General features: G+C 65.0%; 3 protein-coding genes and 1 long non-coding RNA gene across 8 annotated transcripts in view; 2 read left to right on the plus strand and 2 right to left on the minus strand.

Moving 5' to 3' along the window:
* The first annotated feature begins 126 nt into the window (after positions 1 to 126).
* OPLAH (5-oxoprolinase, ATP-hydrolysing) lies at positions 127 to 10,029 on the plus strand. Of its 2 annotated transcripts, none has more exons than XM_032591980.1 (27): positions 127 to 175; positions 685 to 908; positions 986 to 1,177; positions 1,737 to 1,836; positions 1,913 to 2,036; positions 2,120 to 2,315; positions 2,394 to 2,559; positions 2,675 to 2,813; positions 2,909 to 2,976; positions 3,117 to 3,382; positions 3,519 to 3,631; positions 3,719 to 3,889; positions 4,077 to 4,214; positions 4,301 to 4,439; positions 4,560 to 4,672; positions 4,901 to 5,052; positions 5,729 to 5,889; positions 5,973 to 6,074; positions 6,157 to 6,331; positions 7,864 to 8,048; positions 8,174 to 8,320; positions 8,415 to 8,549; positions 8,690 to 8,839; positions 8,931 to 9,088; positions 9,170 to 9,330; positions 9,471 to 9,568; positions 9,822 to 10,029. In XM_032591980.1, exons 2-27 carry the CDS (start codon positions 738 to 740, stop codon positions 9,966 to 9,968), a joined length of 3,867 nt encoding a protein of 1,288 aa, XP_032447871.1. In that variant the 5' UTR covers positions 127 to 175; positions 685 to 737; the 3' UTR covers positions 9,969 to 10,029. The 2 variants fall into 2 exon arrangements, with proteins under 2 accessions (XP_032447871.1, XP_032447872.1); XM_032591981.1 differs by lacking the exon at positions 127 to 175 and adding an exon at positions 336 to 472.
* On the minus strand, positions 9,644 to 12,079 carry LOC115505877 (sphingomyelin phosphodiesterase 5-like). The gene is made up of 7 exons (XM_030303647.1): positions 11,252 to 12,079; positions 11,084 to 11,156; positions 10,774 to 10,914; positions 10,610 to 10,699; positions 10,456 to 10,519; positions 10,243 to 10,378; positions 9,644 to 10,170 (listed from the first exon to the last, which is right to left on the minus strand). Exons 1-7 carry the CDS (start codon positions 12,077 to 12,079, stop codon positions 10,078 to 10,080), a joined length of 1,425 nt encoding a protein of 474 aa, XP_030159507.1. The 3' UTR covers positions 9,644 to 10,077.
* Positions 11,153 to 17,921, plus strand: LOC115505906. Of its 4 annotated transcripts, none has more exons than XR_004343200.1 (4): positions 11,153 to 11,247; positions 12,636 to 16,202; positions 16,774 to 17,619; positions 17,764 to 17,921. It is a non-coding gene; the product is annotated as an uncharacterized LOC115505906 (long non-coding RNA). The 4 variants fall into 4 exon arrangements; XR_004343201.1 differs by lacking the exon at positions 11,153 to 11,247 and adding an exon at positions 11,631 to 11,689; XR_004343203.1 differs by lacking the exon at positions 11,153 to 11,247 and having other exon boundaries at positions 12,205 to 13,901; positions 14,198 to 16,202.
* SPATC1 (spermatogenesis and centriole associated 1) overlaps positions 14,478 to 27,413 on the minus strand; it is a 29,002-nt gene continuing 16,066 nt past the window's right edge. Inside the window, exons 4-7 of the mRNA XM_030303589.2 lie at positions 22,434 to 23,162; positions 21,814 to 22,314; positions 21,557 to 21,696; positions 14,478 to 14,807 (exon numbers count right to left, since the gene is read on the minus strand). Coding sequence (XP_030159449.1) covers positions 14,478 to 14,807; positions 21,557 to 21,696; positions 21,814 to 22,314; positions 22,434 to 23,162 — 1,700 coding nt within the window. The remainder of the gene's footprint in view (positions 14,808 to 21,556; positions 21,697 to 21,813; positions 22,315 to 22,433; positions 23,163 to 27,413) is intronic.

Here is a 27,413-nt window from a genome sequence, read left to right on the forward strand (position 1 = left end):
GGAGGCGGCTCCCGGCGAGCCGAGCCTGACGCAACCCGGAGGGCCGTGGGCGGCGGGACCGGTCGGGCGGGGGGCGGGCCCCGCTTCCGGGCGGGGGGAGGGGGGGTGCGGCGGGCAGGGCCGGGAGGGAGCGCGGCCCGAGCGGACCGCGAGCGCCTGGGAGCCGACCCGCCAGGTGGGCCCCGCACCCGGACCCCCAGCGCCCCGCTTCTCCCCGCCTCCCCGCCCCCCCCCCCCCCCCCCGCCCCGCCCGCGAGTCCCGCCCCCTCCCCGGCGCAGGCCCCGCCCCGTGCCCCCTGTCCCACTCGGCCTGGGCCCCAAGGTCGAGCGACTGGGGAAGTCACCTGCCCCCAGCCCCCGTGCCTCCTCGTGCTATAGGAGCCCAGACCCACCAGCCCGTGGGCTCCCCGGGGCGCCTCCGCCTCTGGCGGGTCCGGGGATTAGCGCCGCAAGCCGGGGCCCTGAGAACAGGGTAAGGGGGGGCGTTAGGTCTGGCGCCCCCACCTGCCCGGCTGCGGCCGCGCCTCAGGCGGCGCTCTGAGCTGGGCCTGCAGCCCCGGGCTCGGCCCCGGGCGCCTCCTCCAGCCCCCCCCCTCCCTTGCTCCCCTCAGCCCGGCTCTGCCCAAGGCTCCCAAGCCGCGGGTGACCCCCGGGCCTGTCGCCTGATCTGCTGTCTCCGTCCAGTTCTCCCAGGACTGCCGGCTGAAGAGTCAGTGCTGGACTCCAGCCCTGTCACCATGGGCAGCCCCGAGGGGCGCTTCCACTTCGCCATCGACCGTGGAGGCACCTTCACAGATGTCTTTGCCCAGTGCCCCGGGGGGCAAGTGAGGGTCTTGAAGCTGCTCTCAGAGGACCCCGCCAACTATGCAGACGCCCCTACTGAGGGCATCCGCCGCATCCTGGAGCAGGTGGCCAGGGCAGGGCAGAGGGGCGGGCTGGGGAGGGACCTGGGACCGGGGCCTGACACTGACCCTGTGGTTCCCAGGAAGGAGGCGTGCTGTTGCCGCGGGACCGGCCCCTGGACACCAGCCGCATTGCCAGCATCCGCATGGGCACCACGGTGGCCACCAACGCGTTGCTGGAGCGGCGGGGGGAGCGGGTGGCGCTGCTGGTGACGCGTGGCTTCCGAGACCTGCTGCACGTGGGCACCCAGGCCCGAGAGGACCTCTTTGACCTGGTGAGCGCACCCACTCCAGCTGATGGCTGCGTCGTGCAGCTCATGGTTTCCCGGGGATGTCGTGGCCCCCCGGGAGGGCAGCCCTTGGAAGGGTCAGTGTTGGCCCCAGGCTAGCAGCTTATAGGCGGAGAGAAGGTTCCGGACACTCCTAGCAGGCACTCTGTCCCCCAAGCCCTCAGAGTGGTCACAATGTCTTGCTCCTGTCTGTCACCATGCCCTGTCCTGGGTCCTGGGTGTGGAGCACCCCAAGACATACTGTTCGGGGTGAGGGGTAGGAGCCACCCCCACTCTCCCACTCCCCTACCCCCACCCCTGCTGCTGGGCCCCTCCAGGGAGCTGCCCTTGCGGGGGTGGCAGTTGGCTGCACTCAGGTGCCTGGGGGCAGAGAGCCACTCCTTGGGGGTGGGGGGGCCTTGCTGGGGCTGGCCCCGTCTGTGTCTCCTGGGCCTATGGACTGGACTGCCGGGACACATCCCCTCGCCCGCACTGCCCCACCCGCGCAGGACCCCAGCAAGGACCCTCGGGCCTGGGTGTCCTCTGAGCCTCCGCCTGTCCCCAGGCCGTGCCCATGCCTGAGGTGCTGTACGAAGAGGTGCTGGAGGTGGACGAGCGCGTGGTGCTGTATCGCGGGGAGCCAGGTGCAGGGACACCTGTCAAAGGTGCGGGTGCCTCGGGGCTGGGGGCACGGGGGCAGCAGGGTGGGCCTTTGACGGATGGTAACGGGCCTCCTGGCAGGCCGCACGGGGGACCTGCTGGAGGTGCGGCAGCCTGCGGACCTTGGGGCTCTGCGTGGGAAGCTGGAGGGACTCCTGTCCCGAGGTGTCCGCAGCCTGGCCGTGGTGCTCATGCACTCCTACACGTGAGCGTGGCTTGGCCGGGGCTCTGGGCGGTGGGCCGGAGGCCGTGGGCAAGAGGCGAAGCGCCGTGGGGTCGTCATTACAGGTGGGCCCAGCATGAGCAGCAGGTGGGCGCACTGGCCCGGGAGCTGGGCTTCACCCACGTGTCACTGTCCTCGGACACCATGCCCATGGTGCGCATCGTGCCTCGGGGGCACACGGCCTGTGCCGACGCCTACCTTACCCCCACCATCCAGCGTTACGTGCAGGGTTTCCGCCGTGGCTTCCAGGGCCAGCTCAAGGTGAGGCCCCCTGCCGGCCCGCTCCGCCCGCCCCACCCCTGCCTGCCCGGCCCCTTACTGGCTGCCGCTCTCCCACAGGACGTGCAGGTGCTGTTCATGCGCTCCGATGGTGGCCTGGCGCCCATGGAGTCCTTCAGCGGCTCCCGGGCTGTGCTCTCTGGCCCCGCTGGGGGTGTGGTTGGCTACTCGGCCACCACCTACCGGGTGGAAGGCGGCCAGCCCGTCATCGGCTTTGACATGGGAGGTACGGAGGCCGGACGGGTGGGGTCAGGAGGAGTCTCCACCGCGGCCCCCCCGGGGCTGAGCAACGCGGGCGTCCAGGTCTGTGCGGTGACTCCTCCCACCTCTCTCTCCTCCAGGCACATCCACCGACGTGAGCCGCTACGCTGGGGAGTTTGAGCATGTCTTTGAGGCCAGCACGGCTGGTGTCACCCTCCAGGCCCCTCAGCTGGACATCAACACGGTGGCAGCTGGTGGGGGCTCCCGCCTCTTCTTCAGGTCAGCCCCTGCACCTGGGTTGGGCACTCCCCTGCCCCCCGCCCCCAGCCCTGCCTCCCAACCCACCTCTAAGTCCCGTCCTCCCTGCCCCAAAGGTCCGGCCTCTTTGTGGTGGGGCCTGAGTCTGCAGGAGCCCATCCCGGCCCCGCCTGCTACCGCAAAGGTAAGAGCTGGTACCTGCCCCGCCGGGCCCCTTCCCACGCTGCCCAGGCCTACCTCCGCCCCCCCCACCCCCACCCCGCCGCCCTTCAGCCCTGACCCTGCTGCCCAGCCCCCAACCCCCACACCCTGCACACCTCCCAGGGGGCCCCGTGACGGTGACGGATGCCAATCTGGTTCTGGGTCGCCTACTGCCTGCCTCCTTCCCCTGCATTTTTGGGCCGGGAGAGGACCAGCCACTGTCCTCTGAGGCCTCCCGAAAGGCCCTGGAGGCTGTGGCCGCTGAGGTCAACAGCTTCCTGACCAACGGGCCTGGCCCGGCCTCCCCGCTGAGCCTGGAGGAGGTAGCCATGGGGTTCGTGCGTGTGGCCAACGAGGCCATGTGCCGGCCCATCCGCGCACTCACGCAGGTATGCCCGCCTTTGCCCTCGCCTTCGCCTGCCCTGCCCCCCACCCCCTCACCTCCCACTCAGGCAACCCCGTCAGGGTGAGGGGTGGGGGGCCAGACAGGGCAGGGCGCGCCACCGACCCCCTCTGGCTTCCCAGGCAAGAGGCCACGACCCCTCGGCCCACGTGCTGGCTTGCTTTGGGGGAGCTGGCGGGCAGCACGCGTGCGCCATTGCCCGAGCCCTGGGCATGGACACCGTGCACATTCACAGGTACGTCTGGGAGTGGTGCGCCTGCCGGGGGTGGGGGGCTGGCTTTGGGAGGCACCCCCACGTAGCCGAGGCCCCCCGTCTACGTAGGCACAGCGGGCTGCTGTCAGCGCTGGGGCTGGCCCTGGCGGACGTGGTGCACGAGGCGCAGGAGCCGTGTTCCTTGCCCTACGCACCTGAGACCTTTGTGCAGCTGGACCAGAGGCTGAGCCGCCTGGAGGAGCAGTGTGTGGACGCCCTGCGGGCCCAGGGCTTTCCCAGGTGGGGCTCACAGGGGGCAGTGGAGGGGGGAGCTGGGCCAGGCAGGGGGCTGGCAGCATCCCAGCCACCCCCTAGTCGGCCTTCCCGCCCGACGTGCCGGGTGGCGTGGTCCGGGAGGGCTGGCGGACGCGGGACGGGAGTCCCCGGGGCACCGTGTGTGAGTGGCCCGCCCGCCCCGCTGCTGCAGGTCCCAGATCAGCACCGAGAGCTTCCTGCATCTCCGCTATCAGGGCACAGACTGTGCCCTCATGGTGTCTGCCCACCGGCACCCGGCCGCTGCCCGCTCGCCCCGTGCTGGCGACTTTGGGGCCGCCTTCGTGGAGAGGTATGCGAGCTCTGCGTCCCGGGAGCCCTGGCGGGTGGCCTACCGGCCCGGCCCTGATCGTTTTCTCGGGGCCGGCGGACGTGCAGGTACACGAGAGAGTTTGGCTTCGTCATCCCCGAGCGGCCGGTGGTGGTGGACGACGTGCGTGTGAGGGGCACTGGCCGCAGCGGCCTTCGCCTCGAGGATGTTCCCAGAGCTCAGACCGGGCCTCCCCGCATAGACAAGGTGGGCGGCTCTGCCTCGGCCTGCCCACCCGCACCCGCAGGGACAAGGGGACGGGTGTGGAGGGGGAGAGGCAGGGAGGGGCTGCACCTAGGAACCTCACTCATCCCACGCCCTCCTCAGATGACCCAGTGCTACTTTGAGGGGGGCTACCAGGAGACCCCTGTGTACCTGCTGGGAGAGCTGGCCTACGGGCACAAGCTTCAGGGGCCCTGCCTCATCATCGACAGCAACAGGTGGGCTGAAGCCTGGCCAGGGTGGGGCCATGGTGGGTACAGTTGCCGGGGCCTGGTGAGCTCAGGGGCCCTGCAGGGGCTCTCTGGCCCGAGGCTACAGGAACAGAAAGGACTCCGGCGTCCCATTATGGTTGGGTGTCCCCCGGCCTGGGGACGTGGGGTCCCTATTTGGGACGGGAGGGGGGGGTCTGGCTCGGCGCCCCCAGCCTCTTGCGCCCCTGCCTTCAGCACCATCCTGGTGGAGCCAGGCTGCCAGGCAGAGGTGACTGATACCGGGGACATCCGCATCTCTGTGGGGGCTGAAGTCCCGAGCCTGGTGGGCGCCCAGCTTGACCCCATCCACCTGTCCATCTTCTCTCACCGCTTCATGAGCATTGCTGGTGAGTGGCTGCCCGGTCCCCACGGCCCTGCTCCCTGGGCAGAGGTAGTGCAGGCACGTGGCTGGCAGGCCGTGCAGAGAGAGACAAAGTGTGGCCCGGGGAAGGGGCAGAAGTGGAGTCCCCGCTGGCGACAGGGCCGCCCTGGGACGGCCAGCCCCACCGCACCAGCCGGCCTTGGGCAGTGGGAGCACCTAACTCCCGCCAGCAGTCATGGGGCCTGAGATCGCCATCCTGTCTGTGGACGGAAAGAGGCTCGGCCCGGTGAGCCCTTCTACGCAGGGTCGGCTGGGGCTTGCTCGCCCCGAGTCCTGTGCCTCAGCACCGATTTCTTGCTGTGCTAGGCAAGGTGGAGAGTTGACGTGGGGTACCGGGTTCTTGGTGAGGCCCTGAGCAGGGATGGAGAGGAAGGGGGGGCACCTCTCACACAGGCAAGACACGGGGCCCGCCTGCAGCCTCGCTGTGTCCGCCGGGCCACCACCGCCTTCGGGTCCTGGGTCTGGGTGTCAGAGGCCTTGAAGGCAGCAGTCCTGCCTCTTCGTCCTCTAGGGGTGTGCCGCGCCGGTGGGTGGGCGGGCGGGGCGGGGCCGTGCCGCACGGGTGGGCGGGGCGGGGCGGGGCGGGGCCGTGCCGCGGGCGGGGCGGGGCCAGCGGGTGCCCGCTCATTCTGTGCCCCCAGAGCAGATGGGCCGCATCCTGCAGCGCACAGCCATCTCCACCAACATCAAGGAGCGTCTGGACTTCTCCTGTGCCCTCTTCGGGCCCGATGGGGGGCTGGTGTCCAACGCCCCCCACATCCCCGTGCACCTGGGCGCCATGCAGGAGACCGTACAGTTCCAGGTTCGGCGGCCCACCTCTCGGCCTCCCTGACCCCTCCCCTCGCCTCCGCCCCTGCCGCCTCCACAAGTGTCTTCTGGTCTCAGATCCAGCACCTGGGGGCCGACCTCCACCCTGGTGACGTGCTGCTGAGCAACCACCCGAGCGCTGGGGGCAGCCACCTGCCAGACCTGACCGTCATCACCCCGGTGAAGGCCGATGCCTGGGTGTCTCCGGGGGTGGGGGTGGCGCGGGCTGCTAGCACAGCTCACGGTCGCTCTCCACCCCCAGGTGTTTTGGCCGGGTCAGACTCGGCCTGTGTTCTACGTGGCAAGCCGTGGGCACCATGCGGACATTGGGGGCATCACGCCGGGCTCCATGCCTCCCCACTCCACCACACTGCAGCAGGAGGGCGCCGTCTTTCTGTCTTTCAAACTCGTCCAGGGAGGAGTCTTCCAAGAGGAGGGTGAGTGGGAGTGGGCTTGGAGTGACCTCGAGGTCGGGGGGGGGGGGGGGGTTCAGTGGACCAGGCCGATTGGGGCGCTGTGGCAGCGAGTGAGTGGCGGAGGCCTGCCTTGAGGCTGGGGGAGCCGGGTAGCGACCCCAGAGTGGTAGCAGATCATCTTTCAGAGATGATCGGAGGCACTGAGGTGAGCTCCTTCTGGGCCCAGGAAGGCTCAATGGTTTGGGGGGTGGGGAGCTGGCCAGGACAGTCACAGGACTGGGCACAGGAGGGAGAGGGGCTGTTTCAAGGTCAGCAGCTGCTCACGGTGGTGTCTGCCTTGTGTTTGCACTGGGTCTGTGGGCTACAGAGCAGTGAGAACGGGGGCCAGGGCCTGCAGACTCGCGGAGAACTTTCCTGGGCCTGCACTGGTCTGCCCTACACCATGAAAGTCCCCAGCCCATGTGCAGAGTAGATGGGGGGTTGAAGGCTTGGAGTGGGGAGTGGGGTAGGGGGCGGCTACAGCTGTGCTGAATGATACTGACCCTCAAGCAGGGCAGAAGTGGGGGTAGGTAGGGACAACTGTTTTGGAGATCAAGGTTGGTATTTGATGGGATCTAGGGATGAAGATGAGAAGTCAAGTTCAGACAGCCGGAAGGTGGAGGGAGGCTGTGTCACTGAGTCGGCACAGAGCAGTGAAGTTGGGACAGAAGCCCAGGGACAGGGGCAGTGAAAACAGCTGGTCTGAGGCTGCAGGTGTCTAGGAGCCCAGGCAGGCATCTGGGAGTGAGAGGAGGCAGCATGGGGGGGGGGGGTGACAGAGCCACAGGCTGCCGTGGGCGGAGGACACAAAGAGAGTGACCCAGGCCTGGTCATTCCCTTGGTCAGTGTGTGTGGTGGGGGCAGAGGGCAGGGGGCAGGGATCATGGGAGGGATATGTGCAGGCACGTGATAGAAGACGCAGTGGCCAGGGAGCCTCAGCGGATACTGTAACCTAGGTTAGGGAGAGAGTCCTTGCCTGGGTCTCTGGGGCTCGCCAGGGGGCGGAGGCCTGGTTCAAATTTGTTTGGAGGTGGGGCAGGAGGCCCAGAGAGCTAGCTGATGCTCTTGCAAAGTGGTTGAGAGGGGGCCAGTGAGGGCCATCGGACTGAGGGCAGTATGAGTTGGGGCGGGTCAGGGGAAGTGTTTCTTCTCCTGGGCGTGGGGAGGGAAGCCCAGAAAAGGCAGGAGGGAGTGGGGCAGAAGGAGTTAAAGGTAAGAGGACCCCCCTGCTCCTCCTCAGGCACCTCCAGTTCCTGTGAGGTCACAGGAAAAGCCTAGGGTGCCCTGGGGGGCTGGGCTTTGGGAAGAAGGTTGAGCAGATGGCAGGAGGCTGTGGGTTTGGGGGTGCCGGGGGTGGGTGTCAGCAGGGTTGTGGGGGGCCAGGGAAGGGCCAACGTGGGGAACTCCCCATAGTGCCCAGCAGAGGAGGAGTAGGTATGGATCAGGGCACTGGGCAGCGCAGCCCCCCATCCGCCCGGGTGGAGGGTGGCTCAGCGGTGACCCCATCCGTGCAGCGGTAACGGAGGCCCTGCAGGCCCCAGGCAAGATTCCCGGCTGCAGCGGCACGAGGAACTTGCACGACAACCTGTCGGACCTCCGCGCCCAGGTGGCCGCCAACCAGAAGGGCATCCAGCTGGTGGGAGAGCTCATCGGGCAGTACGGCCTGGATGTGGTGCAGGCCTACATGGGCCACATTCAGGTGGGCCTGGGGCGCAGGAGCAGGGGGCAGCTCTGTACCTGCCCCCTGGCGGCCAGGCGGGGAGGTGGGCAGCCCCCGCCCACTGGAAGGCAGCGTGGCTGCCGCTGAACGTCCCCGTCTGCCAGGCGAACGCGGAGCTGGCTGTGCGGGATATGCTGCGGGCCTTCGGAGCCTCCCGGCAGGCCCGAGGCCTGCCCCTGGAGGTGTCAGCAGAGGACCACATGGATGATGGTTCCCCCATCCGGCTCCGCGTGCAGATCAACCTGAGTCAGGTCAGGCCGCAGCAACGGGGCGTGGGCACCCGACGAGTGGCCGCGGGGCTGCTGCTGACCCACCTCTCTCCCCACCCCCCCACCCCGTGGGCAGGGTAGCGCAGTGTTTGACTTCAGCGGCACGGGGCCTGAGGTGATCGGCAACCTCAACGCTCCTCGGGCCATCACGCTGTCCGCCCTCATCTACTGCCTGCGGTGCCTGGTGGGCCGCGACATCCCGCTCAACCAGGTGCGCGGCGAGTGCTGTGTCCCTGAGCGAGCCTGGGGGCGGGGTCGGCTCGACACCGGACTGCTCTAGGAGCGCGGGGGTAGGGCGACGTTTATTGCCCAACCGCCCTGAGAGCCGCCCTCCCCCGCCCCCCACCTCAGGGCTGCCTGGCGCCAGTGCGCGTCGTGATTCCCAGAGGCTGCATTCTGGATCCGTCCCCGGAAGCGGCCGTGGTGGGTGGCAACGTGCTCACGTCGCAGCGCGTGGTGGACGTCATCCTGGGGGCCTTTGGGGCCTGCGCCGCCTCCCAGGTGTGGCGGGTGGGTGGGCACGCTTGGGGCCGCGGGCGGGGAGGGTCTCGGATGCCTCCAGCCTAGCGCAAATGCCGTTCGCCCCTGCCAGGGCTGCATGAACAACGTGACCCTGGGCAACGCCCACATGGGCTACTACGAGACGGTGGCGGGCGGCGCGGGCGCGGGCCCCGGCTGGCACGGGCGCAGCGGCGTGCACAGCCACATGACCAACACGCGCATCACCGACCCCGAGATCCTGGAGAGCAGGTGAGTGGTGCGGGCGCGGCCGGGGCGGGGAGCAGGAGCCCGAGCCCGGGTGGACCGTTCCGAACCCCCTGGCCCGCGCAGGTACCCAGTCATCCTGCGCCGCTTCGAGCTGAGGCAGGGGTCCGGGGGCCGCGGGCGCTTCCGAGGCGGGGACGGCGTCGTCCGCGAGCTGCTCTTCCGCGAGGAGGCGCTGCTGTCCGTGCTGACCGAGCGTCGCGCCTTCCGGCCATACGGCCTCCACGGTGAGCGGCAGCGTCCCTGGATCCCCGACTCCCGCCCCACCCACCCACTTCTGCACGGTGTCCTCCCCTCTGCCCGCCCGCCGCCTCTGCCCCTCCCTTCCTTGCCTTCCGGGCCAGCCTCACTTTGCCTCTTCCCGCAGGGGGCGAGCCCGGAGCCCGGGGCCTAAACCTGCTGATTCGCAAGGACGGCCGGACGGTGAATCTGGGCGGAAAGACGTCGGTGCCCGTGTTCCCCGGGGTAAGGATTGACATCTGTCCTTCCTCATTCCCGCCCGCCCTCCAGCGGCCCCCTTTCCACAGAGGGTGAGCAGAGTTGCAAAAATAACCAGCGTCTGAATTTAATTTGGTTTCCGAAGGAGAGGGCGCGCAGTGGGCCTCCGTGGGCCAGGCCGGCCGCCGTGAATGCGCTGCCCCGGTGGGGATGGGACTGCAGCGAGAGGCAGGGTTGGGGGCGTCCACGCCCGCAGTGAGCCTGTCCCTCTGCTCCACAGGACGTGTTCTGCCTCCACACACCAGGCGGGGGCGGCTACGGGGACCCGGAGGACCCCGCCCCACCGCCGGGGTCGCCCCCGCAGCCCCCAGCCTTCTCTGAGCGCGGCAGCGTCTACGAGTACCGCAGAGCCCAGGAGGCGGTGTGAGGGAGGGCCCCCACAATAAACAGCGAAGTCACCGCGTTCCCGCGGCAGCCGGCCAGGCTCACGCTCTGCGTCCGCGTCCGTCTTTCCAACCGTCGCCTGCGAGCCTGCGTCAGGAGGGCACGGAAACTCGGAGGCGAAGTCCCACGGCCAGGTGGTCTGTGAGCCCCGCCAGGGCGGTGCTGAACGTCACCTGTTCCACCTCCTGGGGGCGGGAGTCAGACTGAGGAGTCGCCCTAGCTGCAGCCGGCCCAGCGCCCTGAATTCTGGCACTTACTGGGCTCAGCGGGCCTCCGACCGCTCCCCGGTACATGATGTAGTCCAGGCGCCGGCCCCGCCAGGGCTCAGCCCGGCGGCCTCCGCCCAGAGGGCCCGCCAGGTAGCGGCGGCGCCCTTCCTCCTGCTCCAGGGCCCTGAGGAGGGGTGGTGTCACCAAGGCCAGGACTCCCCGGCGTTCCGGGCGGCGTCTGACCCCCAGGTCGCCACTCACCTCCTTAACATCTCCGGGGAGCAGGCCACCGAGTGGCGGAGGCTGGAGGTGCTCAGTATTGTGCCTGGGGGAGGGCGGGCGGAGGGCGGTGTCAGCGGCAGCCGCGGCCCTCGAACCGCACCCAGGTCGGCTCCCCACCCGGTTGCCTCCGTACCCAGAGCCCAGGGCTGATCCCGGCGCGTGCCCAGCCGGCAGGGGTCCCGGAAGTGGCTGAAGAGCTGGTGCTCCTGCTCCTGCGCGTGGTCTGCGGGGCGAGATCAGCGCGTGGTGGGCGGGGCCAGGCCGCCCCGCCCCCGCCCCGCCGCAGCCTGCCCTCACCTGAGGAGCAGTTGTCGAAGTTTAGGTCGCCCAGGAGCACGCTGAAGGCCACGGCCTCGCCACTCTCGCGGCTCTCGGCTTCAAACTGCTCGATCCAGTCCAGTAGGAGCGTCAGCTGTTTACAGCGCAAGGGCCCGTCCTCTGCGAGGGCGGGAACGGAAGGCTCAGCGGGGCCGCGCTCCCCGCCCCTCCCCCCCCCGCACCCACCCTCCCCGGGGCTCGCGGTGCCGCGGGCAGTGAACCAACGGTCGGGGGCGCGGAGAGGCCAGACGGCCTGCCCACGCGCCGACGATCCCGTCCTCGGGCTCACCACTCGGCGCATGCAAGTGCGTGCAGTGCAGGAAGCCCACGACGCGGCGCCCGTCCAGGATGCCCACCTGCGCCTGCAACACCACGGAGGGCCCCAGCAACCGTCGCCAGTTCGAGCCCACGCCAGCCCTCTCCCCGCCAGGAGGCGCCGCGGCGGTTGGGCAGGTACCTGTGCGGAAAGCAGTCCCTTGGAGGCCAGCGCGTCCTCGCGACGTGCGTGGGGGAAGGACCGGAAGGCGGCGCGCAGCAGCGGGTAGCGCGAGGCCAGCAGCAGCCCGCTGCCGAGCAGCTTGAGGTGCGGCCCGGGCTGCAGGCCACACGAGCCCACGTCGTGCAGCACCGGGCCCAGACTGGGCGCCAGGCGGCTCACGAGGCGGTGCGCCGAGCGCAGGTCGAACACCTCCTGCAGGCACACGAATTCCAGACCTGCCGGCACCTCGGCTGTCAGCACTCCGCGGGGCGCCCCCGGCCCCGGCGGACCGCTGCCAGTGGCCCCACAGCGCGAGGGCCGCAGGCCGGCGAGCAGCGCGGCGCCCACAGCCTCGGCCCGCCGCTGGCTGTGCTCCAAGCTGCTGAAGCGCGCCAGCCCGTCGGGGAGCAGGCACAGGTTGGCGCTGAGGAAGCTGAAGCAGCGCGCGGGCTCGGCCGGGGGGCGCCAGGGCGCGGGGGGCTCCCAGCACTGCGGCGGGGGCTGGTAGCAGAAGGGGCGGCGCCAGGTCTGCAGGAGCAGCCAGAGCGGCAGCCCGAGCAGGGCCGGGGGCAGGCCGCCCAGCAGCAGCAGCAGCAGCGCGGCCCCAGCGCCGGCAGCGGCTTTCAGCCGCCGCAGGCCGCTCGGGCGCGCGGTCGGCGCGCAGCAGCCCAGCAGCCGGTCCAGGGCCCAGTAAGCCGGGAAGAGCAGGGCTCGAGCCAGGCGGTGGAGGGCGTGCAGTCCCGGGTGCGGGAAGGGAGAGGGCCGTGGGGCCGCGGACGCTGGGGGCCAGTCCGGAAGGGTCTGCATGCTGTGCGGGGCCCCTCCGCCTCGCGGCGCCCCTGCGACCCAGTGGCTGCCGGCGTGCGTCCGCGGGAGCTGCGGGGGTGTCACGGGGGTCAAGGTTACGTGGCGCCACCTGTGCGCGGAACGGCGTAGGTGCTGTGCCCCGGGATCGCTGGGGCGCGGGCGCAGGCGGCAACCGGCGCGCCCGGGAAGCCGCGCTCTCCTCTCCCGCGCGGAGTCTGGGCGGCCGTTGGAGGGAACAAAAGGGAAAGCGAAAGAGACCCTGGTTTCGCAGCCCCGCCCCCAGAGCCTCCTCGCCCCACTCTGCCCCGCCCTCCCCTGTACGCCGCCGGGAGAGCCCCCAGACCTGCCCGACGCGAGCGGGGATTGGGGTGCAGCCTACGGCAGATGGAGAGCGACCCTCTTTCGTGCAGGCGGGCGCAGCGCCGGTGGAGGCAGTGCGGTGCGTGCTGCGTCCAGCTCCCTCCGCCGGCCCGCAAGTCCGCGCGGAATTGCCGGCGCCCTCCAGCGGCCCTGACTTCGGGGTCTACCCCAGCCCCACCCGTCTCCCGGGGTTCAGGTGTCCCGCAAGTGAGTTCAGAGACACAGCTCCAGAGGAGGGACGGACTCAGAACGCCCTGATCTGCCACCCCGTGAGAGCCCGGCAGAGCTGCCCTAAGAGGCCCGTCCCCCGTGGTGACAGACCGCTCCGTGACCCTACCCCGAGGAGCTTCCAGTCGGGAGGTGAGGGGCCGTTGGTGCGGATTTGCGCCGCCGCAGCCTCAGGACACGTGAGCCACATGGAAATGAGCTCCCCATCCGGGGGCCCTCTTGTACCTGCTTCCTTGGTTCCCAGGACCCTGCTGCCCCGCTCTCTGTCAGGTGCTGCCGGGCCCTGCTTGGGCCCGCCTCTGAATCATTTGAGCCGTGAACCACAGCCCACCGCCCTCCTGGTTGGGTCTTAAATTGCCCAGGAGTTTGGATCTGGGCAGCCATTCACGACTGCTGCCAGGGAGGAGGAGGGACTTCTGCCCCCCACCCCACCCCCAATTCTCCAGGAGTCCCCGATCCCCTTTAGAAACCAAGATCTGGTGCTGGGCGTGTTCACCGCGACTGTCGCGTCCTGCTGCTAGGCCTTGTCGGCAGACAGCTAGGAGGTTTCCGTCTCTAGATCTCACACTTCTCTGTGTGGAGTCCTTCCCTGCCTTTCCGCGGGGGTCTGGCTGGATCCCCTGAAGTAGCAGGCCTGGAGTGGAGAGGGCGGGGAGCTCCCGCGCCAGAAGGCCCTAGCACACCCACAACCCTCTCCCTCCCTGCCTTCCTTGCTGGTTGCTGATACGACGCCTCCGGTTGAGCCTTGGGACTCTTCTGTTCCCTCAGAGCGCTCTGGCTGGCAAGCACCGGCGTTCCAGGAGCCTCCTCGCCTGGGGTCCTCACTCCCACCTCCTCAGCCCACCCCTTGCCTCCTATCGCAGCTCCAGCCTCCTTCCCTTCCTCGGGCAGGTCCTCTCCTTTACCTCTCGTGGGCCAGAGGCCACTCTGTGGGCTTTACCCCACTGCCCATCTCTCGTGCACACCCTGGCAAGGACCCCCATCCTGGCCTCCAGTCCTCAGTTTGCCGCACTAGGCACAGGCCCCTCCCCTTAGTCTGCAGGTCACCCCTGGCGGAGTCCCATTTTACACGCCCCCGCCCTCTGCTGCTCCCTTGGGCTTTCCCATTCTGCCTGCGCTCTGCCCCTGCCCCTGCCGCAGGTGGGTTCTGCCGGCTCCGGCTCTGAGGCTCGGAACCCTGTGGAGCCTTAGGAATCGGCCACATCTCCCTGGGCTGCCCCTCGCTAGGATTTGGGTGAGTCTACTTTCTCCGGGGTCCCGTCCATCTAATGTCCTCTTGCCCTTAGTGAGGGTCCAGGAGCCCTCCCTGCCCCCTCTCCCGCCGCCCTCTCCCTGGCCTAGGACAGAGGGAAGCGTTCCCACGTCCACATCCTTGTCTTCTGCCTTCCACTCTGCACCCAGGCTTTAGCTCTCTGTACAGCGCTAATGCTGCTGGCACAGCCACGGCCCTCCCCTGCCGGGTCGGCTCCTCCTTGCTTCCTGCTCTTCCCCCTCCGAGTCTCAGGGGGCTCCTGCTGCTCTCACCCGCAGGCCGGCGGCAGCTGGGGACCTTTGAACACCACCCCCCTCAGCGGACAGCTGCCAAGCTTTGGTCTTGGGGCTCTCTCCGAGGACCCCGGGGTGGGCCTGGAGCCCCAGGGCAAGCAGGATTGAAGGGGTGCGGGGGGAGGAGGTGCTGGTGGGCCACCCCGGCGGAGGCAGCACCCCCAGGAGTTCTGGCCCGGGGCCCAGCGGCTAGCGTGTGTGGGAAGCTTTAATGGCCTGGCACCGAGGCGCGGGGCAGAGCGGGCCTGGCTGGCAGGAGCCGGCGTCACCAGATGAACATAGGCTTGCCATCGTCATGCGCCAGCTGGTTGAGGCAGGAGAGCAGCAGCAGGGCGTCGGTGAGCATGCTGGGGTGCACGGTCTCCACCAGCACGCGCTGCAGGAAGTCCACGGTGTAGGAGCCGCCCTCGGACGCGGCCAGCTCTGGCCTCTCACGCAGGATCCCGTAGGCGTTCACCAGCTGCTCGGTGAGCGCCGGGTGCACCCGCCCGTCGTAGCCCAGGCTCTGCAGCCGGTTCATGATGCTTACGTAGCGCTGCGTGAGTGTCTGGCACAGCTCTTCATCCAGCTTGTGGTCGCTGGGGTTCAGGGAGGCCTGAGGGGAGAGCGGCCGTCAGGGCCCCTCCTGCTCCCACCGCCACAAAGGCAAGAGAGGGGCAGGTGCGGCTGAGGGGTGTGGCTGTGGCGATGTGCTGGAGGGAGGTGTCCTGGAGGCCCTGGGAGAGAGGTCTGGGGACTGGCAGCAACCCGGTGGGTCTCCACCCGCTTCTTTACTGCCCGTGCCTTCCAACCGGGCAGTGACTGCATCCCGCGGCATCTCGCCAGGAGAGCGGCCCCTCCTCCCCACTCCTGCCGTTGCCTCTCGGGCATGTGACCTGGACATTCAGTCAGGGCCCCGGCTCAGAAGGGCCCACACTCAGCTTAATGTCCTGCTGTAGCCATCTTGAAGTTCTTTATAGGTTTTGAACAGAGAGCCCTGTATTTTCATTTTCACCGAGTCCTGCACATTACGTCTCTGTCACACGAGCAGCTGCCCCCAGGCCCACAGAATGTCAGGTCTGAAGTAGATGGGGTCTCTTGCCTGAGGCCCTCCTACACGTCCCACCTCTTGGGGCCAGGCCTGACCTGCAAGGTCCCCACTCTGGCCCTGCGCATCCCCTTCCAACCATTCCTGGATGCCCACCTGCTGGTTCCTAACGTGCTGGGACGAGCTGCTGAGGCGTCACTTTCTCCGAGAATGTCCCCTGTCCTTTCCTCCCCAGGTGGTCTTGTGAATAGAGCCCTGGACTCCTGGCTCGGCTCAGCCAAAGTGACGCCTGACCGCTGGCAATCGTACCTGGAGCCCTGTGCTCAGCACCCCCGCTGCACGGTCACTAGAGTAAGCTCATCTCCCTGCCTCTAGGCTCCTCCCGGCCCCTGAGCCTTCTCCCTCCTTTCACCTGCTCCTGTGCCGTCAGGCAGGCTGCAGGAGTTCAGCCACCATCTGTGGGTGACAAGTGGGGCCGCTGGACGGCGCGGAGCACAGTGAGTGGGTAGCTTTAAGCCCCAGCCCCCCAGGACATCAGAACCCATTATATGCTCACTCCGGGGCTGCGGCTGAGCTCCTGCTGTGTGCCAGACGCGGCGCGTGGAGCTCCAGACAGGAGCAGAAGTCAGGGGTGGGCACCCTGCGCCCACCCTGCCAGGGTACTGGACGGGGAAGAGCAGTGTGGGCACGCTTACACTGAGACGCAAGGCTGCGGCTGCCCCGAGGAGGTGACCTCTTGAGAGTGGAGCACAGGTGAGGCAAGTGAGGGGGGACAAGCAGGACAAGCACTCCACAGGAGCGAGGGAGCAGCGGGCACCGAAGCAAGAGAGGGGGAGGGCTCTGTCCTGCAGATAATTCGCAGCCCTCCCCTGTGCAGGGCACCATACCAGGTGATGGGATTCAAGTGTGAGCAAAGCCCTCTGAGTTTATGGTGATGACAGCGCCAAGGAGAGGGACGCTGCTGTGAGTGTTGCCGCGGGGAGGGGACTCTGGAGGGGAGAGGGTGCTGGGCTGAGGTCTGAGGGACGAGGATCTCAGGAGGAAAGAAACTTCCAGGACAAGGAACAGCATGCGTGGCTTGGAAGGTACCAGGAGGCGGAGCACAGAGCAAGGAGAGGGGCCCACAGGGAGGGCCGGGTTCAGGGACCGCTTCTGTCCCCACACTGGGTCTGAGCCTCCCCTGCTCTGACACGGAGGAAAGCAAACCATCTGACAGCTGCTTTGAAGAGTAAAGGAAATGTCTCTAGGGGGTGCTGAGCACAGCATCTGTACCGGTGTGCACCCCCTTGAGGCGGTCCCGGCTCCAGGGGACACATCAGTGGGCTCTCACGTTGAGCAGAATTGTGTTTCAAAGGAATGGAGGAGGGGTGACATAGTTGGCCAGGATGAGGCCAGGGTATATACAGGCGGGGAGGAGGCAGCAAAGCCATCTCAGTGCCTAGCTCCCAGCCTCAACTCTCCTGCCCCCCCGGTAGCATGTGTCACCCCCTGGACCTGTAGCATACATATTTATGGCTTTTCTTATTTATTGAAGGCCTCCCCAGGAGTGGGCGAGCTCCTGGAGCGCAGAGACCGTCTGACATAAACTTGGTATGCACTGAATGCTCCATAATAGGAGTGAAGAGATGGAGGGGGAAGGATAGTAAGGTGCCAGCAGTTTAGTCCAGGGCCTAGGTGAATGTAGACGCAGGCGTATACATGGGAAACATCTTTAGAGGGAGACTCAGCAGAGGACCTGGTGCTGGACCAGATGTGGAGGAGAGAACAGGCGCTACCAAATACGCACGCACCTGCAAGAAACTGAGCACATGTGTTCACCACCCAGTCTTTCCATTCTGGAAACGACGCCGACCACGTGTTCAGTGCTAAGGGAAACGGCGGCAAAGGTTCAGCCCTTGTTCCCGTTAGGAAGCAACGCTCAAGGGGCGGCCGCACGTCCCTCAGAGGGCGGAGACTGGAGCGTGCATCCTGACTCTTGGGTTAGAGAGAAAATCCAAAGCAGTTCGTGAAATCCTTACACCTGAGAAGCCCCCGCCCGTGGGTGGGAGGCCGCCGGGCCGGGCGGGTCCACCTGCTGCACCACTGGTTAAATATAGAGCGAACTGCCTTGCCCCACACGTATTTCCAAACACAGGCTGTGTAAAATAAAATGACTTAAGTGCTCAGCCCAAGAAGGAGGAATAAAGCAAACCAAAAGGAAGCAGAAGGAAAGAAAGAGCTGAACCGAGGAAACAGAATCCTAAGGATCAACAGAGGATCAGCAAGAAAACCCCGCGAGCGCACCGAAGCCCCGCCTTCCCCTGCGGAGGGAAACTCCCGCCTGCGACCCCGCGTCCGCGACGGCCGCAAGGCCTGACGTCACCGAGACCGGGCCAATGGGGTGAGACTGGGACCGCCAGCCCCGCCCCCTGGGCGGAGTCCGGGACCCGGGGCCCAGACGCGCGCCAGGGGGTGGGCAGCGGCCGCCGCCCCACGGGGAGAGGGACACGCGGCTTCCTGACGCCCCTTCTTTCTGTCACGGCAGTTCGGCGTGTTCGCGAGATAAGTAGCGAAGCTGCAGAAGTCGTAAATAACCTAAAACGGCATCTGGAGGCGTTAAAAACACGAGGGTGGGGCGCCTGGGGGGCTCAGCTGGTTAAGCGTGGGACTTCGGCTCAGGTCATGATCTCACGGCTCATGAGTTCAAGCCCCACGTTAGCTCAGAGCCTGGATCCTGTTTTGGATTCTGTGTCTCCCCGCCCCCCCCCCCCCCCCGCTGCCCCTCCCACACCTGATCGCGCGCCCTCTTTCTCCCCCTCTCTCAAAAACAAAAACACCAGGATACAGTGCGGTTTATGATCAGAATACCTTCTCATGTGTCCTTCCGAAATGTTAAAAGGGAGGGAGGGAAAACTCGTGTGATCTTTTCAATGAAAGGCAGAAAATACATTCATAAAACTATTCATGATTAAGAAAACCCCCCAAAGGTGTCAATGAATGAGGAAGAGGAAAAACTTAACCTGATGTGGCAGGGGCTGAAGCTGCCTCATCAGGCTTCCGTTCTAGTGCTTCTAGTGCTTTTCTGAAGCTGAAAGCCTTTTCCAGACTCGCCTGTGGCTTAGGGACCTCTGCGACCTGGGCTTCTGCCCAGCAGGGCCCGTGAGTGGAACTTGCAGGCGGATGTGGATGCCGGGAGACAGTGGTGCCCAGGGGGAGCAGGGGTCCCCGAGAGTGCAGTGGCTGTGACCCTGGTTCTTCAGGGGCAGCCATACCAACTTCTGTGCCCAGTTTTGTGTCCTCACCTAAACATGTATAATAAACCTCTTTCTGTTTACATCAGCTAGTGTTGATTCTGTTATCTGCAACCAAGAACTGTGACTGAAGAAGATTTGGCAAAAAGCCTGGACACACGTTGTACTTAATGGGCAGACTCGACGTGTGTGTTTGCAGTCAAGCCAGAAACAGGATGAGGTTGCTGTATTATCTGCTTCTTGTAAACACTGTACAATATGACCGTCTACATAGAAAAGCCAAGATGATATACAGGCTATTAGAACCAGAACAAGAGTTTGGCGTGGTAGCTGGAAACAAACCATCATGCGAACACCACAACTGTTGTCAGCAGGCCAGTGCGTGGGGCTCCAGAGAGCACTAGGGGGCCCAGGACCCAGCTGGACACAGCCATGAGGTGCCTCCGTGACCCTCACACGGGTGCTGGGCTCAGGTCTGCTGTGATTGCAAGCTGAGAGGAAGGTACTCGGAGCACCCCACCCCCACCCGGAGCAGAAGATGTTTGCAGCTGGGGAGAAGAGGTGACAGGTCTGGGCACCGGAACAACTTTTAGTTGAGTTTAAAAGATGGCACAGCTGACTGTGAACTTATAAAACAGATGACCAGATTCATTGAAAACAGTCAACAAGTCCTCATTCGGCAACGGGGCTCTATTGAAACTTGTCAGTCGTCAAACTATCCAGCATTCGTGAAGCAAACGAGCCAGGTTCGGACACCAGGTTTGACCAGGGGTGGTGGGTCTGGATAGAATTTAGGGATTCTAACAACGACCAACACTGGAGTTCAACGCGCAGAAAAACAAGATGTTTTCAGGAAAGGAAGTAAAAGTCTAGGCAAAGTGGAATTGGATCCTGATAGGAATCAACAAATGGGCCAGGCCAGCAGGCAGGATGGATGGCCTTGAGAGCATTCGTGCTCCTCGGGTGGAACCAGACAGGGTCACCCTGCCGCGGGCCGGCTGGGGGAGTGTCAGACCCCGAAGACAACGTCTGTGCGGGTGGGCTCGGCAGGGCGCTTCTCAGGAGCTTGGGCACAAGTGTAGGACCCTGGCAGCACTGGTCATTGCTGATGGAAGGTGAATGGGGCCAATGGCTCCGGGACTGGGGACGGAACGAGTGTTTGGTGCCAGCCACAGCCCCTCCCCCACAAGCACTGGCCCAGGGGGCACCGAGCTCCTTGACTTCCTCAGACGCCGGAGAAGAGTGCCTTCGGTACATCCCGCCCTCATCTCCCTGCCTCTCCTCTAGGAGTTACCGGCTGGTGCTGTGACTGTGGAGTCCTGGGCAGAACTGCCGGCTGCCGCTAAGTGGAGAGGGGCCGCGGACCAGAGGGCTCGCACGGCGGACTCAGGGCAGAGTCCCGTGTCAACGGTGATACGTCTTTATCACCTTCCGTCTAAAGGTGGGTTTCAAACAGTGGGAAAGCTCTACCACACTTTAAACCAGACATTGTAATCCAATGTCCTCTTCGCCAACTGGATACCAGCTGCAACACTGTAGAGACGTAAATATTGTGCTTACGCCCGTGTTGTTTGCCAGTTTCTAACTAGCCGTGGCCAGTCTGCACTTGAGACCCAGCCTTGGCGGCGGGGGTCCTGGCTGTGCATCAAGGACCCTCAACGTGACCACGGTGGGCCCCACTGACATGGGCAGCAGAAATGGCAGGGGTATCAGAACAACCGACACCGTAAAGACGTGAAACGTCCCCCTGTTCAATCTGGGAAGTGATGCAGAACCAAATACTTGAATGAGGTTTTTCCTGGAGCTTGACGGGTGCTCCTAAAATTCACACTGAGCGAGAGGCCCAGAGGAGCTGAAACAATCTGGAAGAAGAGAGGTGCCGGGCTCTGTCACTGCACCAAGGAGGACAGCATGGGCTGGGGACAGTCAGAGCGGCGGTTGGAGAGCCCACACACATGGGGCTGGGTTGGGGGGGAGTGGGTAGCGGGATGGATTCAGGGCTGGGCCCAGCCCTCTACCGCTGTAGCTTTAAGGGAGTCATGAAAAGTACAAACAAAGGGAAAGGTAGATCATTCTGACCACGTTAAAATTAAAAACCGAACCAAAGGACACACACACCAAAGGAAAAGGCGAGCTCAAACCGGGACTCAGATGAGCCCACGGTAGCCCTGAGCTATTCCTGCCGATCACACACCAGGTCTATAGTCTACAGATAAAAACGCTGGAGAGAAAGTGGCCAGGAACAGAGGCCTGTTTCCCAAGGAAAGCCCCAAAGGCTCGCCTCTCCCGTCCCCCGGCGTGGGGGCCCAGCCAGAGTTGGCGCGCTGGTGGGAGAGGAGGCACAGGCGATCGATCGTTCCGGACAGCCTCCTCTGGGCATCCAGCCAGGCACAGTCCACACCCCGTGACGGCTCCCCTCCCAGTGTCTTCCAAGGCTCCCAGTGCCCTGGACACCTTTCGGCCACTGGGGCTGAACACCAAGCTTCCCGCACTCGGTGGCAAGGTAGGCGTGCCCAGAGAAGCCCTGTCTGCCGTGTCCCTCACAGGAAGCAGGCTCAGTGGATGGCGTGCTAAGAATGTACTGGAACGAGCCTGGGCCTGAGGTCCCTGGTCATGAGGCCACCAGCTGCTCAGAGGTTCTGGGACCTGTCTACCCTGTGCCACCTCAGTGACCCTAGAGGGCACCAGCAGCGGTGGGGAGGTGGGGGGGGGTAGGCATCAGCTCTGTTAGTGGGGGAAGGGCCCCTGGGAATGAGGGCTGGCCATCTGGAAGCCACTGCAGTGGCGAAGGGGGGCAGTGCAGACGTGACCGTGCTCAGGACCCTGCCCTGCACTGTCCCCTGGGGAGGCCACGTGGCTAGGCCCACAGGCTCCTGCTGCCAGGCGCCCTGGACACCTTTCGGCCACTGGGGCTGAACGCCATGCCTCCTCCACCACAGGGTGCCCGCAGACTCTGATGGGCTTGGCCAGGCTGGCGCGCAGGGCCCCCCCGGCGGCTCCTCCAAGGCCCGCACCCCCCCCCCCCCAACCCTAACGGGTGACAGGGACAGGGCCTCTGGTGGTGAGGGGGAACCGGGCACCGGGCACCTGGATGATCTTCTCTGGGATGTTGGAGACGGTGAAGCCGTACAGGCGCACGCGCTCGGGGAAGATACCGGACAGGATCCTGCGGTCCAGCTGGAAGGCGATCTCCCCCACCAGCCGCTCCCAGGCCAGCTGCCTCGACTCTGAGGACGACAGGAGGTGGAGGGAGTGGTCCTCGGCCCAGGCCGGGGCCAGGGAGGGCCACAGGGGCAGCGGGGGAGACCCCGCCCAACTGGTGTTGCTGCACTTGTGTCACAGACCTCGGGGGCTGTCCGGAAACTTGCTGATCTTCCTGTGGGCTAGCTTCCGTTCCAACTCCACCATGCTTTTCCGAGATGTTTCTGTGCCGCGTGGACCCCGGGGGTCGTTGACTGAAGCCGGGGAGGACGAGGTTCGAGGTGGGGAATGGGGATTTCGAGGAGGGGAGTGGGGGGTGGATGAGGGCTGGGTGGGGGGGTGGTGTGCCCGGGTGGGGGACGGGGGTGGGCACTGGGCAACGTGGGTGGTGCCGGGGGAGGCGTAGTCGGTGGTAGCTTGGGGGGCAGCAGTAGGGGCGACGGGGGCAGGGGCAGGAACTGCTTGTCCCTGGGGGGCACCGGGCTGGGCCCGGGCGTCCGAGGTGCTGAAGGAGAAGGCCGTCCCGGGGCCAGCTGCGCCCTTGGTCTCCATGGGGGTAGAGGTGTGCAAGGGCACGCCCACAAATGTCACGCCGAGAGGCTCCAGGTCCTGGGTCGGCTGTGGGTGCTCAGTGGACATTGGGACTAGTGACGTTGTGGGGCAGAGAGGAGAGAAGGAGGGTCAGAGCAAGTCAGGACCCAGGACCGGCCTGGCGGGGGCTGGGGGTGCCCTCCTGTCCCTCCCCCCGCCCTGCACCGGGTACCTTTGGTGGTGCCAGCAGGCCCTGCTCCAGCGGAGGGATGGGGTCCAGATGGGCATCCTCGGAACGGCTCTGTCAGCCGCACCCTCTGGGCCTCCGGCAGCGCCAGATTGCTCACGGGGTTGGCCACAAGGTTCTGAGAAACACCGAGAGGGGCAGCTGTGGAGGTGAGCAGAGGGCTGCTCAGAGAGATGGCCACTGTGCCTGTCGTAGGTGCCATCAGGGGGCTGCCCGGGGTCAGGGGGCCGGTGGAGGGCAGGCCCATGGAGCTGCCCAGTATGCCTCCTGGGGCCACTGCCAGGGGCCCGGCCAGGGGGCTGCTCGGAGTCGGGGGGCCGGTGGAGGGCAGGCCCATGGAGCTTCCCAGTGTGCCTCTTGGGGACACTGCCATGAGGCCGGCCAGGGTGCTGCTCGGAGTCAGAGGGCCGGTGGAGACCGTGCCCGTGGAGCCGCCCAGTGTGCCTCCTGGGGCCACTGCCAGGGGCCTGGCCAGGGGGCTGCTCGGAGTCAGGGGGCCGGTCAGGACGCTGGAGAACAGGCCGCTCGGTGACATGGGCCCTGGACCGGGCAGCAAGGTGCTGAAGGGGCCCGTCAGGGGGCTCACGATGGGGCCTGCCGTGGGGCCGGGCTGCGGGCTGTTTAGCATGTCGGCCAGGGGTGCCAGAGCCACAGCGCCCACTTCTTCCAGGACGGGCTCGTGTGCTGCTGCCGGGGACGGGGGCAGGAAGACACCTGGGGGACACAGAGAAAGCACTGAGACCCCGGCGGGCCCGCTGGGGGAGGGCCCGGGTGCTTGCCTGCCTCTGACGAGCTGACCAGCTCTGCACCTGTCTCTTGGGTGGCCGGACAATGACCCTCCCCCGCTGACGGGGTCTGTGGGCCACTCGGCAGATCCCACCGGAGGGTCTGGCCCGCTTCTTCTCCGTCCTCTGAGGCAGCCTTGTCCCCCTGGGCTCACTTCTCTGCACACCTGCCCCCCCACCAAGTCACAGGGACCTTCCACAGCTGCCCAGCCCTCCATGTGCCCGCTGCACTGAGCTACTGACCCCTCACTGAGGAGGGTCTCCTGGCGGTGGTCCCCCAGGTGGCCAAGTGGACCCATCCATTCCCTGGTGGGGAGCAGTGGGCCCGGGCCTCCTGACCACTGTCCTTGTGGGGACAGCAGAGCTGCACCAGGTGTGGGACCCTCAGGGAGGCCAGAGCTGGGACAGGCACAGAGCCTCAGCGGCACCGATGGTGGCTCGTCCCTGCCTGCCTGCAGTGTCCCCGGGAATAGCGAATGCAGGTTCAAGAGGGCGGGCTGGCCCAGACACGGCTGCTTCATACTCCTGGATCCCTGGGCGGGGGTGGGGGGGCAGACAGCCCATTTCCCTTGGGTTCCTGAGGAGCGAGCCCTTGAATGACCACTGTTTTGGGGGAGAAGACCCCTGGGGGCACGGAAGCTGGGGGAGGGCGCAGTGTGAAAACTGGCAGTTAGGCGGTTGTCGTTAGGCGTCACGCGCTCGCTCACTACAGAGAAAGAATGGAGCTACGGAAAAGTCCAAAGAAAGATCAGAAACCGTCGTAGTCCTGTCATCCTGCCGTTGGGCGTGATGAAAAGCTCCGCGTTGCCTTGAAGACTCTCTCCGTGAGTTTATAGATCAGGGGTAGACGGACCTTGTCTATTAAGGGCTGGTGGTGAATACGGCCAGTTTTGCGTCCGGTCTCTCTCGTGACCAATCACCTTGGGGGCTGTGGTACCAGCGTGGCCCCAGACGTCACGGAAACAAATACGGTGGGTCTGTACCAATAAAACTTTATTCAGAGACGCTGATGTTTGAGTTTTGGGTACTTTCCGCATGTCCAGAAATAGTATTCCTCTGATTCTCCTTCAATCACTTAAAACCGTAAACTCCGTTCTTTGTTCCTGGGCCTTCTCTGTCGCCCGTGTCCTTCCGTCCACTTGTCGTCCGCTGGGCCCCCACGCGGCCTTCCAGCGGCACCCTTCTCTGAGGACGCTGCTCCGTGGCCGCTGCGGTTCCCAGCTCCCCCACCTGCCACCATGTGGAGCCTCCTCGATCGATGGGCATCAAATTGACCAATTTTCCCAATGACAACTAATTCTACTACCTAAATCTTTTTTTTATTAAGTTTTCAATTTCAATTCCAGTCACTTAACAAACAGTGTAATATTAGATTTTGGAAAATAACATAGAAAACCGTCCCTTCCATACATCACAAGTGCACCCCTTCATCCCCCCCCACCTAGCTCACCCGCCCCCCACTCCCCTCCCCTCTGGTGACCTGCAGTGTCTTCTCTGGGGTTCAGAGTCTGTTTCTCGCTTTGCCTCTCTGTTTCTCTCTTTCTTTCTTTCTTCCCCCCCCATTTGCTCGTTTGGTTTTTTTCTTCAATTCCACATGTGAGTGAAATCACATTGTCTTTCTCTGACAGACTTATCTTGCTTAGAACGATACTCTCTAGCTTCGTCCATGTTATTGCAAATGGCAAGATTTCATTCTGTTCTTGGCTGAGTAATAGTCCGTCGTGTGTATACACACGTCTTCTTCATCCATCCATCAGTCGACGGACACTTGGGCTCTTTCCGTAACTTGGCTATTGTTGAAAGTGCTGCCACAAACACTGGGGCATCGAATCTGTATTTTTGCGTCCTTTGGGTAAATACCTAGTAGTGCAATTGCTGGGTTGAAGCGTAGCTCTGTTTTCAACGTTTTGAGGACCCCCCCCCCATGCTGATCTCCAGAGCGGCTGCACCAGTTTGCATTCCCACCAGCAGGGCGAAAGGATTCCGCTTCCTCCACATCCTCGCCCACGCCTGTGGCTTCTGGTGTCGTTGATTTCGTTCTGACTGTGAGGTGATGGCTCCTTGTGGTTTGGGCGTCTCCCTGACGGTGAGTGATGCTGAGGTTATACTACAAAAGTCCTTCTTACCGATTCTTCCCCCTGAAAGTAGACATCCTAGAGGTCCTTAACGCACACTGCTAAATCTACCTTCTTTAAGACCCCCTCAGAGGGGCGCCTGGGTGGCGCAGTCGGTTGGGCGTCCGACTTCAGCCAGGTCACGATCTCGCGGTCCGTGAGTTCGAGCCCCGCGTCGGGCTCTGGGCTGATGGCTCGGAGCCTGGAGCCTGTTTCCGATTCTGTGTCTCCCTCTCTCTCTGCCCCTCCCCCGTTCATGCTCTGTCTCTCTCTCTCTCCCAAAAATAAATAAACGTTGAAAAAAAAAAAAAAAGACCCCTCAGAAACATTGTGGCATTCCCCCCGGAAGTCCCTGGGCTGTGGCTCAGACGTCTGCCCAGGGACCGTGTGGCAAAAGGTCCGGTCACTTTACTTTTGTTTCAAGTTTTGTTACTTGTGTTTTCCAAACGAATACATTAGAATTGCACAATCAAGTCAACCAGTCGGTTGGTTCTTTTACGATTTCTGGTTTCGGCTTTTTGGAGATTTTTGCTTTAGGATCAAAGAGACAATGAAAGTGTGGGCCAAAGAGAAGGAGCCGAGGGGAGGAGGAGCCCGAAAGGGAAGGGCAGCGGGGCGCAGGTTAGGGGAGGGCCTCAAGGAGCCGAGGACGAGGACGGCAGGAGGAAGCAGGGACGCAGGTGGGACCCGGGCCGTCTGTCCTGCTGGGCTGTCTCCCCTGAGGGTCCGGATGATGTGGGGGAGGAGCCGCACAGTCGGGAACCTCAGGAGCGTCCAGTGGTGCCCCCCCAGCGCGACCAGCCCCCCCCCAGACCTGGGGATCAGGTTCCCACGTGGCTGGCCCCCCACGTCTCTCCTCCGTGTCCCTCTAAGACGTCCCCACTCGTCATCTCCCTCCATTTTCTCCTCTTCCTCCCACACCCTCTCCGGCCAGGCTTTCTCCCTCCTTCCACCCGGACACTCACTGAGGGCAGCGGCGGCCCCACACTGCAGAACCCGCCGCCGCTTTTCAGGCCCCACCTTCCTCGTGGGTGGTGCTCACACAGCGGAGCGCTCCTCCTCCGTGAAACCCCGTCTTGGTTTGGCATCAGGCTCCCGGTGACCTGGTTTCCTCCAGGTGCTGCCGGCCCCGCCTCATCTGCCTTCCCGGGGCGCCTCGGGCTCCCCGAGTCTGCTCGTCCTCGGCGAGCCCATGTGTCGTGGGCACCGGGGACCGGCTCCATGCCCCGCTGGCTCCTCAGGCTGGACCCCAGACGGTGCAGTCAGCCCCAACACTCGTCATCAGGCACACCCCGCCTCCGGCCTGCTTGCCGCACCTGCTCGTGGGCCCTGAGTCGTGCACGCGCACCCCTGCACGGCCTCGCCCTGGTCCATACCAATGGTGCCCGGCCAGACTGTCGCAGGAACCTCCCGGCTGGTCTCCTGATGCCAGCTCTCGCCCTCCAACGTCTGCCAGTGTGTACCGGTTAAAGTGCCCATCAGCTCACCATCTTGTTTTTAGTGCTAGATCATTCGGGGCCCTCCATGATCTGGCCTGTCACCTCTCTGACCTCGGTTCTCCCCGTCTCCCCCTTGCACACTCTGCTTCTGCCCCTGGGAGCGCTCCGGGCACACGCAGGCCTCCGTCTGTGCGCTGACTGCTCCCTCGGCCTGGAGCGCTCGACCCGCTGCGTGGCGGCCCCGCGCTCCACCCATGCCGTCACTCGCCATTCGCCATTCGTGACCTCCTCGGTGAGGTCCTCCATCCGAAATCACCAGGCCCCTCACCCCAGCCGTCCCGTTCCCTTCTCCTGCGCTATTTCCTCCTGAGAGGCTGTGGATGCTCTACATTGACTTACAGTTTGACCCGTCTCCCCCCATTAGAACGGACGCCTCGTAAGGGCAGGGGTGGGTCTGTGGGCCACTGTGTCCCTCCTCCTAGAACAGTGCGTGGGCCACAGCAAGTGTTCCATAAAGAAGAAGAAAATGATGTGTACGCGAGTGGAGATGAAACTTGGTGATGAAAAAGAAATTGGTCAGGATGGGAACTGAGATCTATCTGTGCCTTCAACCACTGAGAGCTTAAT

The sequence above is a fragment of the Lynx canadensis genome, chromosome F2 (assembly GCF_007474595.2).
Source record: "Lynx canadensis isolate LIC74 chromosome F2, mLynCan4.pri.v2, whole genome shotgun sequence".
NCBI lineage: Eukaryota > Metazoa > Chordata > Mammalia > Carnivora > Felidae > Lynx > Lynx canadensis.

Excerpts from the sequence above, each read along its gene's own strand:
- LOC115505877 (XM_030303647.1), bottom strand. The coding sequence starts at position 12,079 with ATGCAGACCCTTCCGGACTGGCCCCCAGCGTCCGCGGCCCCACGGCCC. Across the intron at positions 10,915-11,083 it reads GCACTTGCATGCGCCGAGTG|AGGACGGGCCCTTGCGCTGT; the intron begins GTGAGCCCGAGG and ends CCGCCCTCGCAG. Across the intron at positions 10,171-10,242 it reads TCGGAGGCCCGCTGAGCCCA|GAGGTGGAACAGGTGACGTT; the intron begins GTAAGTGCCAGA and ends TCCCGCCCCCAG.
- OPLAH (XM_032591980.1), top strand. The coding sequence starts at position 738 with ATGGGCAGCCCCGAGGGGCGCTTCCACTTCGCCATCGACCGTGGAGGC. Across the intron at positions 2,037-2,119 it reads GTGCTCATGCACTCCTACAC|GTGGGCCCAGCATGAGCAGC; the intron begins GTGAGCGTGGCT and ends TCGTCATTACAG. Across the intron at positions 9,331-9,470 it reads CCGGCCATACGGCCTCCACG|GGGGCGAGCCCGGAGCCCGG; the intron begins GTGAGCGGCAGC and ends CTCTTCCCGCAG.